Source organism: Somniosus microcephalus, chromosome 8 (assembly GCF_052327205.1).
Source record: "Somniosus microcephalus isolate GS21.2 chromosome 8, FLI_Smic_1.0, whole genome shotgun sequence".
Taxonomy (NCBI): domain Eukaryota; kingdom Metazoa; phylum Chordata; class Chondrichthyes; order Squaliformes; family Somniosidae; genus Somniosus; species Somniosus microcephalus.
In genome coordinates, this window is record NC_140994.1 from 118523695 (window position 1) to 118537929 (window position 14235).

The 14235-nt window shown below is 44.3% G+C and overlaps 1 protein-coding gene across 2 annotated transcripts in view; it reads right to left on the minus strand.

The window, feature by feature from the left end:
• Nucleotides 1-9982: 9982 nt before the first annotated feature.
• Nucleotides 9983-14235, minus strand: part of LOC147113761 (kazal-type serine protease inhibitor domain-containing protein 1-like) — a 145650-nt gene continuing 141397 nt past the window's right edge. For both annotated transcript variants that reach the window (XM_085995070.1, XM_085995071.1), the window contains one exon: nucleotides 9983-13336. In XM_085995070.1, coding sequence (XP_085851196.1) covers nucleotides 13197-13336 — 140 coding nt within the window. In that variant the 3' untranslated portion in view covers nucleotides 9983-13196. The remainder of the gene's footprint in view (nucleotides 13337-14235) is intronic.

Consider the following 14235-nt stretch of genomic DNA (forward strand, 5'->3'; position numbering starts at 1 on the left):
CACTGGGGTCCCATTACGGAGGAGCTGCAGGGTGGGAAGGGGGGAATTTCGCAAGGGAAGCAGATCACCCTCGAAGGGCAAAAAGTAGGAGGTGTGGCAAAATGTTTTTCATTGTTTTACTGAAGGCCGAGGTTTGTGGTCAAATTTTTGTTACTGTTTTGGACATTGCCTCCAGGTTGTGAGAGCCAGTTATGTGAATGGCTACTTTTTTTGTGTTTCTTTCTATTACTTTGTCATGTGGAAATGAGACACACAGAGTTTGTGAAATAAAGAAGGGTCTGTATTCAAAATGTACATGTTTGGTCTTTGCACTCATTGTTGCCTTGACCGGCTTAGGGATTGCGGGAAGGTTTCATTCAGGTTGTTTGAATGGCAGAAGCCATTCCCTCAGAGGGGGCCTAGAAGCGACTTGCTATGAGCCTTTGATGGACGGCCCTTCCACTTTGTGCCTCCCTCCCGCCTTGGTGCTGCTGATGATCATCCTCCTCATCTTCCTCCTCCTCCTCCGCCTCCTCCTCTGCTGGTGCTCCAATGTCTGGTGGCATTGGCTGGGTCCTGAGGATTGCAAGGTTAAGCAGCATGCAGCACACAACAAAGAAGTGGGAGACTCGCTCAGGCGAGTACTGCAGGGCTCCTCCAGAATGGTCCTGTAGTGATCAATAGCATGTCATTCTATAGTGGACACTAGGTGGAGCTGTGTAGAGCTGTATACAGCTGTTTGCGACAGAAAGCAAGTCTGATCCTTATCTCGCCCTGCTGAGCTACCAAGCCTCACCTTTATACTGTGGTTCTTCACCTGCTGAACTACTAATGGGTCGCAAGTTGTGCACCACGCTATCCTGCTGTGCAAAAGAACAGCAAAGTGAGGAACTGAGACAGAGACTTCAACTGTTAAAGCTGAAACAGAAATCATACTATGACAAGTCATCCAAAACTCTAAAACCATTGACAAGGGATGATGTTGTCAGGATTGAGGATCCAGATGCATGGAACAGGAAAGCTACAGTTCTTGAGGAAGTAGGACCAAGGTCATACACCGTTAGAACTGAGGAAGGACAGATTCTCAGGAGGAACCGCCGTTCCCTCCTAAAAACACAAGAGACTATTCAAGACCAGATTGATGACAATGCCGCAACTGCATCTTGTCATTCACCGCCAGAACAATCTCATGAAGACACATCAGACTTACCCGTGTTGAGAAGATCCACACGTGAAGTAAAAAAGCCTGATAGACTTAATCTTTGGGTACAATGTAAAGCTTTGAAAATGTGTTGACTGTTTTGAAAATGTTTATGTTTATAGAGCACTAACAAAAGTGTTACTGATATTATCTTTCTTGCTTTCTTGAAAGTTGATTGATATTGATTTTGTTAAACCTCAAAGAAAGGGGGATGTAGTGATCAATAGCATGTCATTCTTTAGTGGACACTAGGTGGAGCTGTGTAGAGCTGTATATAGCTGTATGTTTAAGACTACATTACCCATGAGGCACTAGGCTACCCAGAAGGCAACAGTCAAGATGGCAGCCTGCACACAGGAGCACACATGGAAGCCTCTACAGATACTGTACCTAGAGAGCGTATACTGAATAAATAACTAGCTAGAAGCTAGCTGTGTTCATAATGAGAATGTCTAGTTATTAATGAACATAACAGGTCCAGACAGTGGAACCATTGCTTGAGCACGTTGATTGTGTGCTCAACGATGTTCCTGGTAGCTTGATGGCTCTCGTTGTATCGTAGCTCAGCAGGGGTGCTGGGCGAACGGAGCGGTGTCATCAGCCAGGTGCACAGAGGATATCCCTTGTCCCCGAGAAGCCAACCTCCTGGGTGATGCGGTGCCTGGAAAAGGTCTGCCACATAAGTCTGGCGCAGGATGAAGGCATCGTGGCTGCTGCCTGGAAAGTAGGCATTGACAGCGAGTGTCAGCTATCTGTGGTCACAGACCAACTGGACGTTTAAGGAATGAAAGCCCTTTCAGTTGCGGAAATCTTCAGCATTCTCTTGCGGCACCCGCAAAGCCACATGTGTGCAGTCAATGGCGCCTTGCACCATGGGGAAGCCCGCTATCATCACAAAGCCCGTTGCGCATTCTTGCTGCTTGTCCGGGGTCATGGGGACAGAGATGTCCTCTCGCCTCCTTTTAAAGAGGGCATTTGTTACCTGACGGCTGCAGCAATGCACCGCGAACTGGGAGTTATTGCCGATGTCCCCAGTAGCTGATTGAAATGAGCCAGTAGCAAAAGTTGAGAGCCACTGTTATCTTCACTGCCACTGACAGAGACGTCCTGCTCCTCAGTTGAGGCTGCAGATCTGGCTGAAGCAGGTGGCAGAGCTCAGTGACCACCTCCTTGCTGAATCACAGCCTTCGCAAACACTGCTCCTTCTTATGTTCATTAATAAATAGACATTCCTATTATGAACACAGTTAGCTTTTGCTAGACACTTTATTGAGCACATGTGGACTAGGTACAGTATCTGTAGAGGCATTCATCTTGACTGCTGCCTTGTGGGTAGCCTAGTGCCTCATGGGTAATGTAGTCTTAATATACATACAGCTGGGTAGTGTAGTCTTATATACATACAGCTATATAAAGCTCTGCACAGCTCTACGGCTCCGCCTAGTGTCCAGATAGAATGACATGTTATTGATCATTACATCCCCCTTTGAGGTTTAACAAAATCAATATCAATCAACTTTCAAGAAAACAATAAAGATAATATCAGTAACACTTTTTTTAGTGCTCTATGAACATAAACATTTTCAAAACAGTCAACACATTTTCAAAGCTTTACATTGTACTCAAAGATTAAGTCTATCAGGCTTTTTTACTTCACGTGTGGATCTTCTCAACATGGGTAAGTCTGATGTGTCTTCATGAGATTGTTCTGGCGGTGAATGACAAGATGCAGTTGCAGCATCGTCATCAATCTGGTCTTGAATAGTCTCTTGTGTTTTTAGGAGGGAACGGCGGTTCCTCCTGAGAATCTGTCCTTCCTCAGTTCTAACAGTGTATGACCTTGGTCCTACTTCCTCAAGAACTGTAGCTTTCCTGTTCCATGCATCTGGATCCTCAATCCTGACAACATCATCCCTTGTCAATGGTTTTAGAGTTTTGGATGACTTGTCATAGTATGATTTCTGTTTCAGCTTTAACAGTTGAAGTCTCTGTCTCAGTTCCTCACTTTGCTGTTCTTTTGCACAGCAGGGTAGCGTGGTGCGCAACTTGCAACCCATTAGTAGTTCAGCAGGTGAAGAACCACAGCCTAAAGGTGAGGCTCGGTAGCTCAGCAGGGCGAGATAAGGATCAGACTTGCTCTCTGTCACTTTCTTCAGTAGCTGCTTGAGAACTTGAACACCTTTCTCTGCCTTACCATTTGACTGAGCATCCAAAGGACTGGATGTGATGTGCTGAAAGTCATAATGTGCTGCAAACTGTTGCCACTCCTTACAGTTGAAGCACGGACCATTGTTGCTAACGGCAATCCTGGGAATTCCATGTCTGGCGAAGATGGATTTCACATGCATTATCACACTGCTTGCTGTGGTGCTTGAGAGCAGCGCCATCTCAAGATAGTTAGAATAGTAGTCAATCACTATTAGATAGTCTTTACCATTTAAATGAAAAAGGTCCATACCAACCTTTTGCCATGGTGCTGTTGGTATGTCAGCTACTATCATTGGTTCCTTTGCTTGTTTGTTTTGGTGTTTCTGACATGTCTCACATTTGCCTATCATGTTCTCAATGTCCTTATTTATGCCAGGCCAATAAACAGTGTCTCTTGCTCTCCTTTTGCATTTTTCAATTCCGAGGTGTCCCTCATGAATCCTTTTGAGCATGTCTTGACGTAAAGCCTGTGGAATGACTATTCTGTTCTGTTTTAGTAATAGTCCACTTGCGACACTCAATTCTGACTTTATGTGAAAGTATTTTGGGCAGGAACCTTTTGGCCAACGATGATGAATGTTCTCTATTACTGTTTGTAACACTGTATCTTTTACTGTTTCTTCTGCTATTTGCTTTGATTTTGTGTCTGACACGGGCAGCGCAGCAGTGACCATACTCACATGAACATCCACGTCTTCTTCAGTAGAGCTCACATGACTCATTGTGGGTGCTCGGGATAGTGCATCTGCTAACACTATGTATTTGCCTGGTGTGTAGATCAGTTCAAAGTCATATCTTTGCAGCTCCATCATGAGTCGTTGAATCCTTGGAGACATCTCATTCAGGTTTTTTTTTATGATGGCAACCAGAGGGCTGTGGTCTGTCTCAACTGTGAAGGTGGGAAGTCCATATATGTAGCCATGAAACTTTTCTAGTCCAACTACCAAGCCTAGACATTCCTTTTCAATCTGGGTGTATTGACACTCAGTATCAGTCATAGACCTGGAGGCATAAGCAACAGGATTCCAATCTTCACCCTCTGCTTGTAGCAAGACCGCACCTAAGCCATCTTTTGATGCATCCGTTGACACTTTGATTCTTTTTGTTGGGTCAAAGAAGGTGAGTACAGGTGTGGTTGTCAGCACTGTTTTGAGGTTTATCCACTCTTGTTCATGTCTTTCTGTCCATGCGAACTCATTTGTTTTATGTAGCAGGTCTCGCAGACAGGCTGTCTTGGCTGACAAGTTAGGAATGAACATTCCAATGAAGTTTATCATCCCCATGATGCGTAGCACTCCTTTTTTGTCAGTGGGTCGGGGCATTTTGAGTATGGCATTTACTTTTTCCATATATGGCTCTATTCCTTTACCAGATAGATTATCTCCTAGGAAAGTGACTTCCTGGATGCCAAACTGACACTTGGCTTTGTTGAGCTTCAGTCAATTCCGGCGTATGCTCTGTAGCACTTTAGTCAGTCTCTCATTGTGTTCTTTCAGTGTGGAGCCCCAGATGATGATGTCATCAACATAGACCCGAACTCCTTCCAGACATTCAATTATGTGTTCCATCGCTCTATGAAAGATTTCAAATGCAGATATTATCCCGAAAGGCATTCTGAGGAAACAATACCTGCCAAATGGTGTGTTGAAGGTACAGTATTTGGTACTCTCTTCATCCAGTTTTAGTTGCCAAAATCCTTGTGAGGCATCGAGCTTTGTAAAATATCTGGCACCTGACATTTCACTGGTGATTTCTTCTCGCTTGGGAATCTGGTAGTGTTCACATTTTATGTTTGCATTTAAGTCCTTTGGATCCATGCATATTCTTAGATCATTGTTCTTTTTCTTTACACATACCATGGGGTTAACCCAGTCTGTTGGCTCTTCGACTTTCCTGATGACTCCTAGTGTGGTCATTCTGTCCAGTTCATTCTTGAGCCGGTCACGCAGGGGTGCTGGAACTCTTCGTGGAGCATGTACCACTGGCTGGGCATTCTCCTTTAGCTGGATCTTGTAAGTGAATGGTAGAACTCCAAATCCTTTGAACACATCCTGGAAATTATTCACTACAGAATCCACCGAGTCATCTGGTCTGCTTATGGCACAGTTTATACGGTCGACTCTCTTGACCAGTTCTAAGTCCTCACAAGCTTTGTCACCCAGTAGTGAATCAAGTCTTTCAGCCACAACAGAAAACATGAGATGATGCAATTTGTCTTTGACTGTCACTTTAAGTCTGCATACACCTAAGCTATCTATTTTCTGTCCATTATAGTCCTTTAGTAGTACTGACTTTTTTTGTATTTTGGGCTTTTCTTTCATATTGTTAATGTCACTCATACTGATTAAGTTTGCTTTTGCCCCAGTGTCTAGTTTCAAGGTAACTAATGCTCCATTTACCTGCAGTGGGATCATCCATTTGTCCTCTTTTACTGCATTAACTTTATGTTCAGCATTGTCCATTTCTGAGGGCTGCACATTTTCAGTATCCTTTTTGATATTGTCACATGACACCATTCCTACGAAAAATGTCTCACTTAAATCAGTGTCCTCAATTACATTAACTCGTTGCCCTTTCTTAGTTTTTACTTTTGAAAAGCATTGTTTGGCAAAGTGATTCTTTCCATTACACTTTGTGCACATTTTTCCAAACGCTGGGCATTGTCTTAACTGGTGTTTGTAACCACAGCGTTTACAATTAAAAATGTCATCCTCCGATTGCTTTTCATTTCTGTTCTGCCCATGTTTCTTCCCCTTGAAGGACACAGCACCGACAGCAGCATTATCACTCATTACAATCGCATCATTATTGATTTCACTGAAAGTCTTCGCGTGCTTTCGAGCTAGCTCGCTGGCTAGGCATATTTTCACAGCATTTTCCAAATTTAGTTCGGTTTCTCTCAACAGACGTTCCCTGACTTTTTTATCATGAATACCAAACACAATCTGGTCACGAATCATGGATGCTTTGAGCTCAGAGAAATTACATGTCTGTTCTTTCAGTTTCAGATCAGTTATAAAGCTATCAAAAGTCTCATTTTGCTGCTCTGTCTGAGAACGGAAGATGTGTCTTTCATAGGTTTCATTCTTTTTGGGAGAGCAATGTGCATCAATTTTTTTTAGCACATCTTCTAATTTTTCTCTGTTCTCCACTGGATTAAATACAAATGTATTAAATACCTCTATCGCCTGTGGGCCTGCAACCGTAAGCAGCAACGCTATCTTCCTTGCGTCTGGCTTCGTACCGAATCTGATGGCTGCAATGTAGAGTTCGAATTGTTGTTTAAGAGCCTGCCAATTGTAGTCGATATTTCCTGTGAGTTTCAAACGCTCTGGTGGCCTCAACTCCTCCATGTCGCTTTTCACAATTTTCAGCAGATCTTCACCATCCTGGTACCATCTTATGTTCATTAATAAATAGACATTCTTATTATGAACGCAGCTAGCTTTTGCTAGACACTTTATTGAGCACATGTGGACTTGGTGCAGTATTTGTAGCGGCATCCATCTTGACTGCTGCCTTGTGGGTAGCCTATTGCCTCATGGGTAATGTAGTCTTAATATACATACAGCTGGGTAGTGTAGTCTTATATACATACAGCTATATACAGCTCTACTCAGCTCTATGGCTCCACCTAGTGTCCACTATAGAATGACATGTTATTGATCATTACACTCCTCAGACATATTAATGTAGGAGAACTGTTGGTGAAAAACCCTGGGAGGGTAAGGTCTCCTGTACCGAGGCCTGTTGGCCCTCCTCCGTCTGGCCATGATTGCCACTCTCTCTCTGCGTCTCTGTGCCCTCCGAATGTGATGGAGAAGGACGATGTTCCCATCCATTGCAGCCCCCATGGTGTCTGGGCAATCAAAGTTATGAAGGTCAAAAAGCAAAGTACCTGCAAAGTTATGGTCAGAAGCCAAAACTACCTCAGACAGCGTTCACTCAATGCAGAAGTCTCTCTTTCTCTCTTTGTCTCTCTGCAAATCTCTCTCTCTCTCTCAGAACGAGTGGTGCAAAAATGGCTGCCACACAAAAGCCAGGAAGAGGCCCCCTTTAAATAGCGCCCCCTCAGCCCCTCAGCGACTGGGAAGCGTTCCAGTCAACCTGTCGTTGGTAGCGCCAGGTGGAAAGGAGGGGGGCGCCACTGAATTTCCAGTCCGGGGTGCCCCAAGGGCGTTGCACTCTCGAATGACGTCAAGATCTGCGTGCGCAGGAGATCGGGCAGTATTGTTTAGCGCTGCTGCAAAATGTCCGGTCAATTTCGTGAGAGGCGCAAATATCGCCGCGCCCTGCCGCTAGTTGGTTTGCGCCCTCTTAAGGTGCTAACGGGTGGCGCCACCAACTGAATTTTTCCCCCCATGTATCTGTGTTAGAGCAGTGAGAGTGCCCAGACAATGTATCTGTGTTAGAGCAGTGAGAGTGCCCAGACAATGTATCTGTGTTAGAGCCGTGAGATGCCCAGAAATGTACCGGTGTTAGAGCAGTGAGATGCCCAGAAATGTATCTGTGTTAGAGCCGTGAGATGCCCAGAAATGTACCTGTGTTAGAGCAGTGAGAGTGCCCAGACAATGGCCCGGAAATTCGGGATCCCAACACGTGAGTACAGACGGAGTACTCACGCGTGGACCCGATGGAATTGCCGGTTTCTTGCATGCGCTACGCATGCGCGGGAAACCGACATTTCCGAGCCTCTGAACCAAGGGGTTCAGAGGTTGAACGCGTGCACGCAGGAGTCTGCGCGTGCGCATTGAACTTCCTTTTATTTTACAGGTTTGCCCGTGCGTGAAGGCCTCTACTTTTTGCACATCTAAAAACCAGACGTAAGGACTTCATTTTAAAAGGTAAGTGGTCAATTAATTAAAATTAGAACATTTTTTCCACAGATTTATTATTTTTAAACACTTTACAGTAAGGTAAGTGTAATTTTAGACCCGATTTTTTATAAAATTAGTTTTTTCAAAAATTTAAATTATTGTTTAAAATAGTTATTTAATGTTATTTATAGTTGATTTAAATAGTGTGATTTTTTTTCAAATTTATTTTAAGGTTAAGTACTGTTTTGGGCGCCCGGAGTTTTCATGAGTTTGACAGTTCTTTCTGTCAAACTCATGAATGGACTTTTCCCTCCTCCGATTGGTTGCCCAGTGCTCATGTGATCCCAGCCGACACATCGCACTAAGTACGCCGCTGGATCACGCAAGCACAGCGCGCCGGGAGCTGGACCGGGCCACAGACAGGAAATCCACGCAGGCCCAGGCCTCAACTGCCGGCGCGCTAGGTAAGTGTAGGTCGGGGGCTTGCACCCGCGGGAAGCCCCCGACACAAATTTCTGGGCCAATGAAGCAGTCAATGCCCGCATGCAACATGACCTGGATGACATTCAGGTTTGGGCTGATAAGTGGCAGGTAACATTCGCGGAACTGAAGTGCCAGGCAATGACTATCTTCAACAAGCGAGAGTCTAACCACTGCCCCTTGACATTCAATGGCATTACCATCGCCGAATTCACCACTATCAACATCCTGGGGGTCGCCATTGACCAGAAACTTAACTGGACCAGCCACATAAATACTGTGGCAACAAGAGCAGGTCAGAGGCTGGGTATTCTGTGGCGAGTGTCTCACCTGATTCTCCAAAGCCTTTTCACCATCTACAAGGCATAAGTAAGGAGTACTCTCCACTTGCTTGGATGAGTGCAGCTCCAACAACACTCAAGAAGCTCGACAATATCCAGGACAAAGCAGCCCGCTTGATGGGGACCCCATTGACTACCTTAAACATTCACTCTGTCCACCACCAGCACACCATGGCTGCAGCGTGTACCATCTACAAGATGCACTGCAGCAACTCGCCAAGACTTCTTCAGCAGCACGTCCCAAACCCGCGACCTCTACCACCTAGGACAAGGGCAGTAGGCGCATGGGAATACCGCCACCTCCAAGTCACACAGCATCCTGATTTGGAAGTATATTTCCGTTACTTCATCGTCGCTGATCAAAATCCTGGAACTCCCTAACACCACTGTGGGAGTACCCTCACCACACGGACTGCAGCAGTTCAAGAAGGTGGCTCACCACCACCTTCTCAAGGACAATTGGGATGGGCAATAAAGGCTGGCCTTGCCAGCAATGCCCACATCCCATGAATCATAGAAATACATAGAAAGTACATTGCGGAAACAGGCCATTTAGTCCAAACAGCCCATGCTGGTGCTTACCCTCCTTACAGGCAAGTCGTTCTAATCACATTTACCCTCCCAGTTCCCAGATCCCTTTTCCTTCACCCATCTCTCCAATCTAATCTGGAACGTTGACACAGTTTCTGCCTCAACCACTCACCCTGGGAGTGAATTCCACAGCCTCACAACTCTGCCTGAAGAAGTTTACAATCTCTTACATTTAATCTATGGCCCTTTGTTCTTGACCCCTCAACTACTGGAAACAGTCTGCTTCTACATACCCTGTCCCACATTTCCATCATTTTAAACACTTCTATTATATCACCCTGTACTCTGCATTGTTTTAATGAAAAAAGACCTAACTTTTCAAGACTTTCTTCATCATATTTATATTTCCATATACCAGGCAGCATCCAACTGAATATTCTTCCTATAGTGTGGAGCCCAATACTGCACACAGTCCTCCAATTGAGGTCTTATTAAGGTTTTATATAAGTTCATCATTACCTCTTGGCATTTTAATGTTTCAAACAGGAGAGGCTGCTGATAGATGAGTAAACCTGTCAGCAGTCCCGAGAAGAAGATGACATCCAGATGAGTATGCTGAACAGCAGTATGCTACTGGTAAATAAACTGTGGAAAAAAGCCACCTTGAAACATATACTGCATGTGTATGGACAGTCACTGAGGCTTCACCCTGTATGATTCATTTCTCTTTACAATGCCATCATTAATGGTGTAGCTATCACGTGACATTATATTGGTGAACATTTTGAAGGATTTTGCATAATGCTCCACTTGGGAAAAAGTTGAACCGTTCTATAAAACAAACCGAATGCTGAGTTATATAGCGAAAACAGTACAATGGAAGTTCATGTAGGTCATACAAAGGAAAGGATGGAAGAGAGAAAGAAAGAGAGAAAGAAAGAACGAGGGAGAGAGAAAAAAAGAGAGCAAGAGTGAGAAAGAGAAAGAAAGAGAGAAAAAGAGAACGAAAGAATGAGAAAAAGAAAGAAAGAGCGAGAGAAAGCGAAAGAGAAAGAGAAAAAGAGAAAGAAAGAATGAGAGAGAGAAAGAAAGAGAAAAAGAGAAAGAAAGAATGAGAGAGAGAAAGAAAGAGAAAAAGAGAAAGAAAGAAAGAAAGAAATTGCATTTGCATGGCGCATTATCCTCTTGATAAAGCACTGCATAGTCATTTAATTACTGAATGGTCATCGACCTGAAACATTAACTCTGTTTCTCTCTCCACAGAAGCTGCCTGACCTGCTGAGTATTTCCAGCATTTTCTGTTTTTATTTCAGATTTCCAGCATCCACAGTATTTTGCTTTTGTAGCCATTTAATTACTTTTTGAAGTGCAGTCACTGTTGCTTGTTGGGCAGATGCATCAGCCAATTTGCGGACAGCAAAGTCCCACAAACATCAAAGCAGATGCATGACCAGCTAATCTACATTTGGTGGTGATGGTTGAGGAAGGAATGTTGACCATAATCGCAGTGTACAGGGCTCTGGTCGAACCCCACCTGGACTATTGTATCTAGTTTTGGACACTGAGAAACAAGGGAAACGTTCAAGCCCTGGAAGGAGTGGAGGAAAAGGCTAATAAGGAAGGGGTTCCCATGGCGGCATTTAACATAGAGTCAGTAAATCCTGAACATACTTCAAGCTAAACCATAACTGTAGGGCAAAGAAAGACAAATTTGGGACTAATGTCAGGACATTCTTCACACAGAGCGATCAACACTTGGAATGGACTTCGGATAGTTTACTGGACGGACACCACCTGCTAACACTGACTGCCCTGGACCCACTCTCTTTGCACATTGCTTTGTTCCCGGATATTCCATGCGCAGTGTCTTCAGTGCAGACTGATATCATATTGCTCCAAAGCAGCAATTGTGCCCAATTTGCCTGGATGCAACCGTATAAAATTCTTTGAAGAAAGAACTGAGAGAATTAATAAAAAGAACGTGTGAGGAATGTTTTTTATGTGACTTCACTGGGATGGAAAATCTAGTGGAATATATAGCGGGGGCTGCTCCGTGACCGTCTCTTTACTGTCACCACTGAGAGCTAAAATCAGCCCTATACAGACCGAGGTAATCAAATATCTCAGAGGTCATGAGGGTTCTTGCGCTGTCAGAGGGGTAGGGGGAAAGAACGTTGTCTGGTTGGCAGCAGGCCAGGATTGGTGAATGTGTGAGGATGCTGAATATTCTGGAGTTTTGTTTCACTACCTTCAAGGATCAAGGAGTGTCCTTCAGAAGATTAAATGTTTGGCTGTGGAGTCTGTGATTAGAGTACACGTAGGCTGTGGGAGGAGAGTAAATGAGTGAGGTAGAGTCCATTTGAGGGTAGCGTGTACATGGATTGGACTGTGGAAGGAGATTAAATGAGTCTATGATAGGGTAAAGTGTACACGGGCTGTGGGAGGAGGTAAAATGAGTTCATGTTAGGGTAGAGTCCGTGATAGGATAGAATGTATATGGATCTGTGGAAGGAGGTTAAATGGGTGGGTAGAGTCCAGGATAGGTTAGAATGTACATGGTTCTGTGGAAGGAGGTTAAATGGGTGGGTAGAGTCCATGGTAGGATAGAATGTACATGGATCTGTGGAAGAAGGTTAAATTGGTGGGTAGAGTCCGTGATAGGATAGAATGTACATGGATCTGTGGAAGGAGCTTAAATTGGTGGGTAGAGTCCGTGATAAGATAGAAAGTACATGGATCTGTGGGAGGAGGTTAAATTGGTGGGTAGAGTCCGTGATAAGATAGAATGTACATGGATCTGTGGAAGGAGGTTAAATTGGTGGGTAGTGTCTGTGATAGGGTAGAAAGTACATGGATCTGTGGGAGGAGGTTAAATGGGTGGGTAGAGTCCATGATAGGGTAGAGTGTACATGGACTGTGGAAGGAGAATAAATGGGTGGGTAGAGTCCATGATAGGGTAGAGTGTACATGGATCTGTGGGAGGAGGTTAAATGGGTGGGTAGAGTCCATGATAGGGTAGAGTGTATGTGGACTGTGGAAGGAGAATAAATGGGTGGGTAGAGTCTGTGATAGGATAGAAAGTACATGGATCTGTGGGAGGAGGTTAAATGGGTGGGTAGAGTCCATGGTAAGGTAGAGTGTACATGGACTGTGGAAGGAGAATAGGTGGGTAGGGTCCATGATAGGGTAGGAGTGTACATGGACTGTGGAAGGAACAGAGTTGAGGTCCTAAATGGCTTTCTGTCATTCTATCCTTCTTTTAGCTCTTAGGTCGCCACAGATGATGGTGCCGATTCATTAATCTTATGTTAATTGGGAAGGTTTTCACCTGTTGCTCCATATGTACATTATAAAAGCTCAGGAAAGTTTACTATGACATTATGTACAGTTCAGAGGGAATGACATCACTAAGGATTATCAGTGAAACATTTTAAAACTGTTATGTTTTGTACAAAATTGCAGACAGTAAAACGTTCTACAGATTTCCTGGTACTTTTGAATGACATTCAGTGTTTTAACTATATACTGCTCAAACCTTTACTCAAAGGCCATTGTGTTATTATTAAATGGTTAATGGATGTATAACTATGCTCCACTGGCATTCTGCAAGGCACATTTACAAGGGATGTTCATGTTCTTTCAGTATTCGTAGTCACCAGAGAGCTCATAATCGTCATCTTCATCATCATAGTCCTCCTCATCCTCCTCAACTTCCTCTTCATCCGTGATATATTTTCTATCTTTGCTATGCAAACTCATTTTCACGGCTAATGGTGAATCTGTAGATTAAAATAACACATGCATGAATCCCCTATGTGAGACTATAAAGAAAGACGTTGTATTTATAAAGGTCTCGATATTAACTCGAGGTGGGTCCGGTGCATATGAGGGGCTGGGGCAAGTGACAGACTCGAATGCAAAAGCCCAGTGAGATTTTAACTCCAGGGCCTCATCGCTGCTTGGCCGATGGGTGGGAGCGGGAATTCACGAGGCAGGAGACCGCTGTGGTGGACCTGGCAGTCAGGTAAGTCTCAGGGAGTCGAATCTCATCGGGGGCTGTGGGGGAGGTTTTGGGGCAGAGCAGGCCCGAGGTTTCCTTGTGGGGCCCGAGTGGTTAGGATCTGGAATGCACTGCCTGATGGGATGGTGGATACAGATTCAATAGTAGCCTTCAAAAGGGAATTGGATAAATACTGGAAGGAGAAAAAATTGCTGGGAAATGGGGAAAAAGCGGGAGAGTGGGACTAACTGGATTGCTCTTCGAAAGAACCGGCGCAGACTTGATAGGCTGAATGGCTTCCTTCTGTGCTGTACTATTCAATAATTCTATGATTCTATGATATAGGAGGGAATAATAGGTTTGCTAAAAAATAGCAGTCAAAGGGTAGTGATCAATGCTCGAGTTTAAGCTCTAATTAGGATAGCAGTGATCTGCAGAGAAACCTTGAGTTAGATCTAGCAGTGACAATATCTTGTCAAGTATAGTAACCTGGGATGTTATGATTAAGGTTATCCACCAGGTGGTGCTGTAGCCAATGCTGCTGCTAAGGTCAGAGGTTGCTTCCTGTTAAGGTCAGAGGTTTGCTTCCTGTCATGGTCAGCAAAGGTGCAATGCCTGGATGCAAGCCTGCCTGGTTGTTTCGCAGTCGTTTAATAAAGTACTCGTATTAATCCTAAT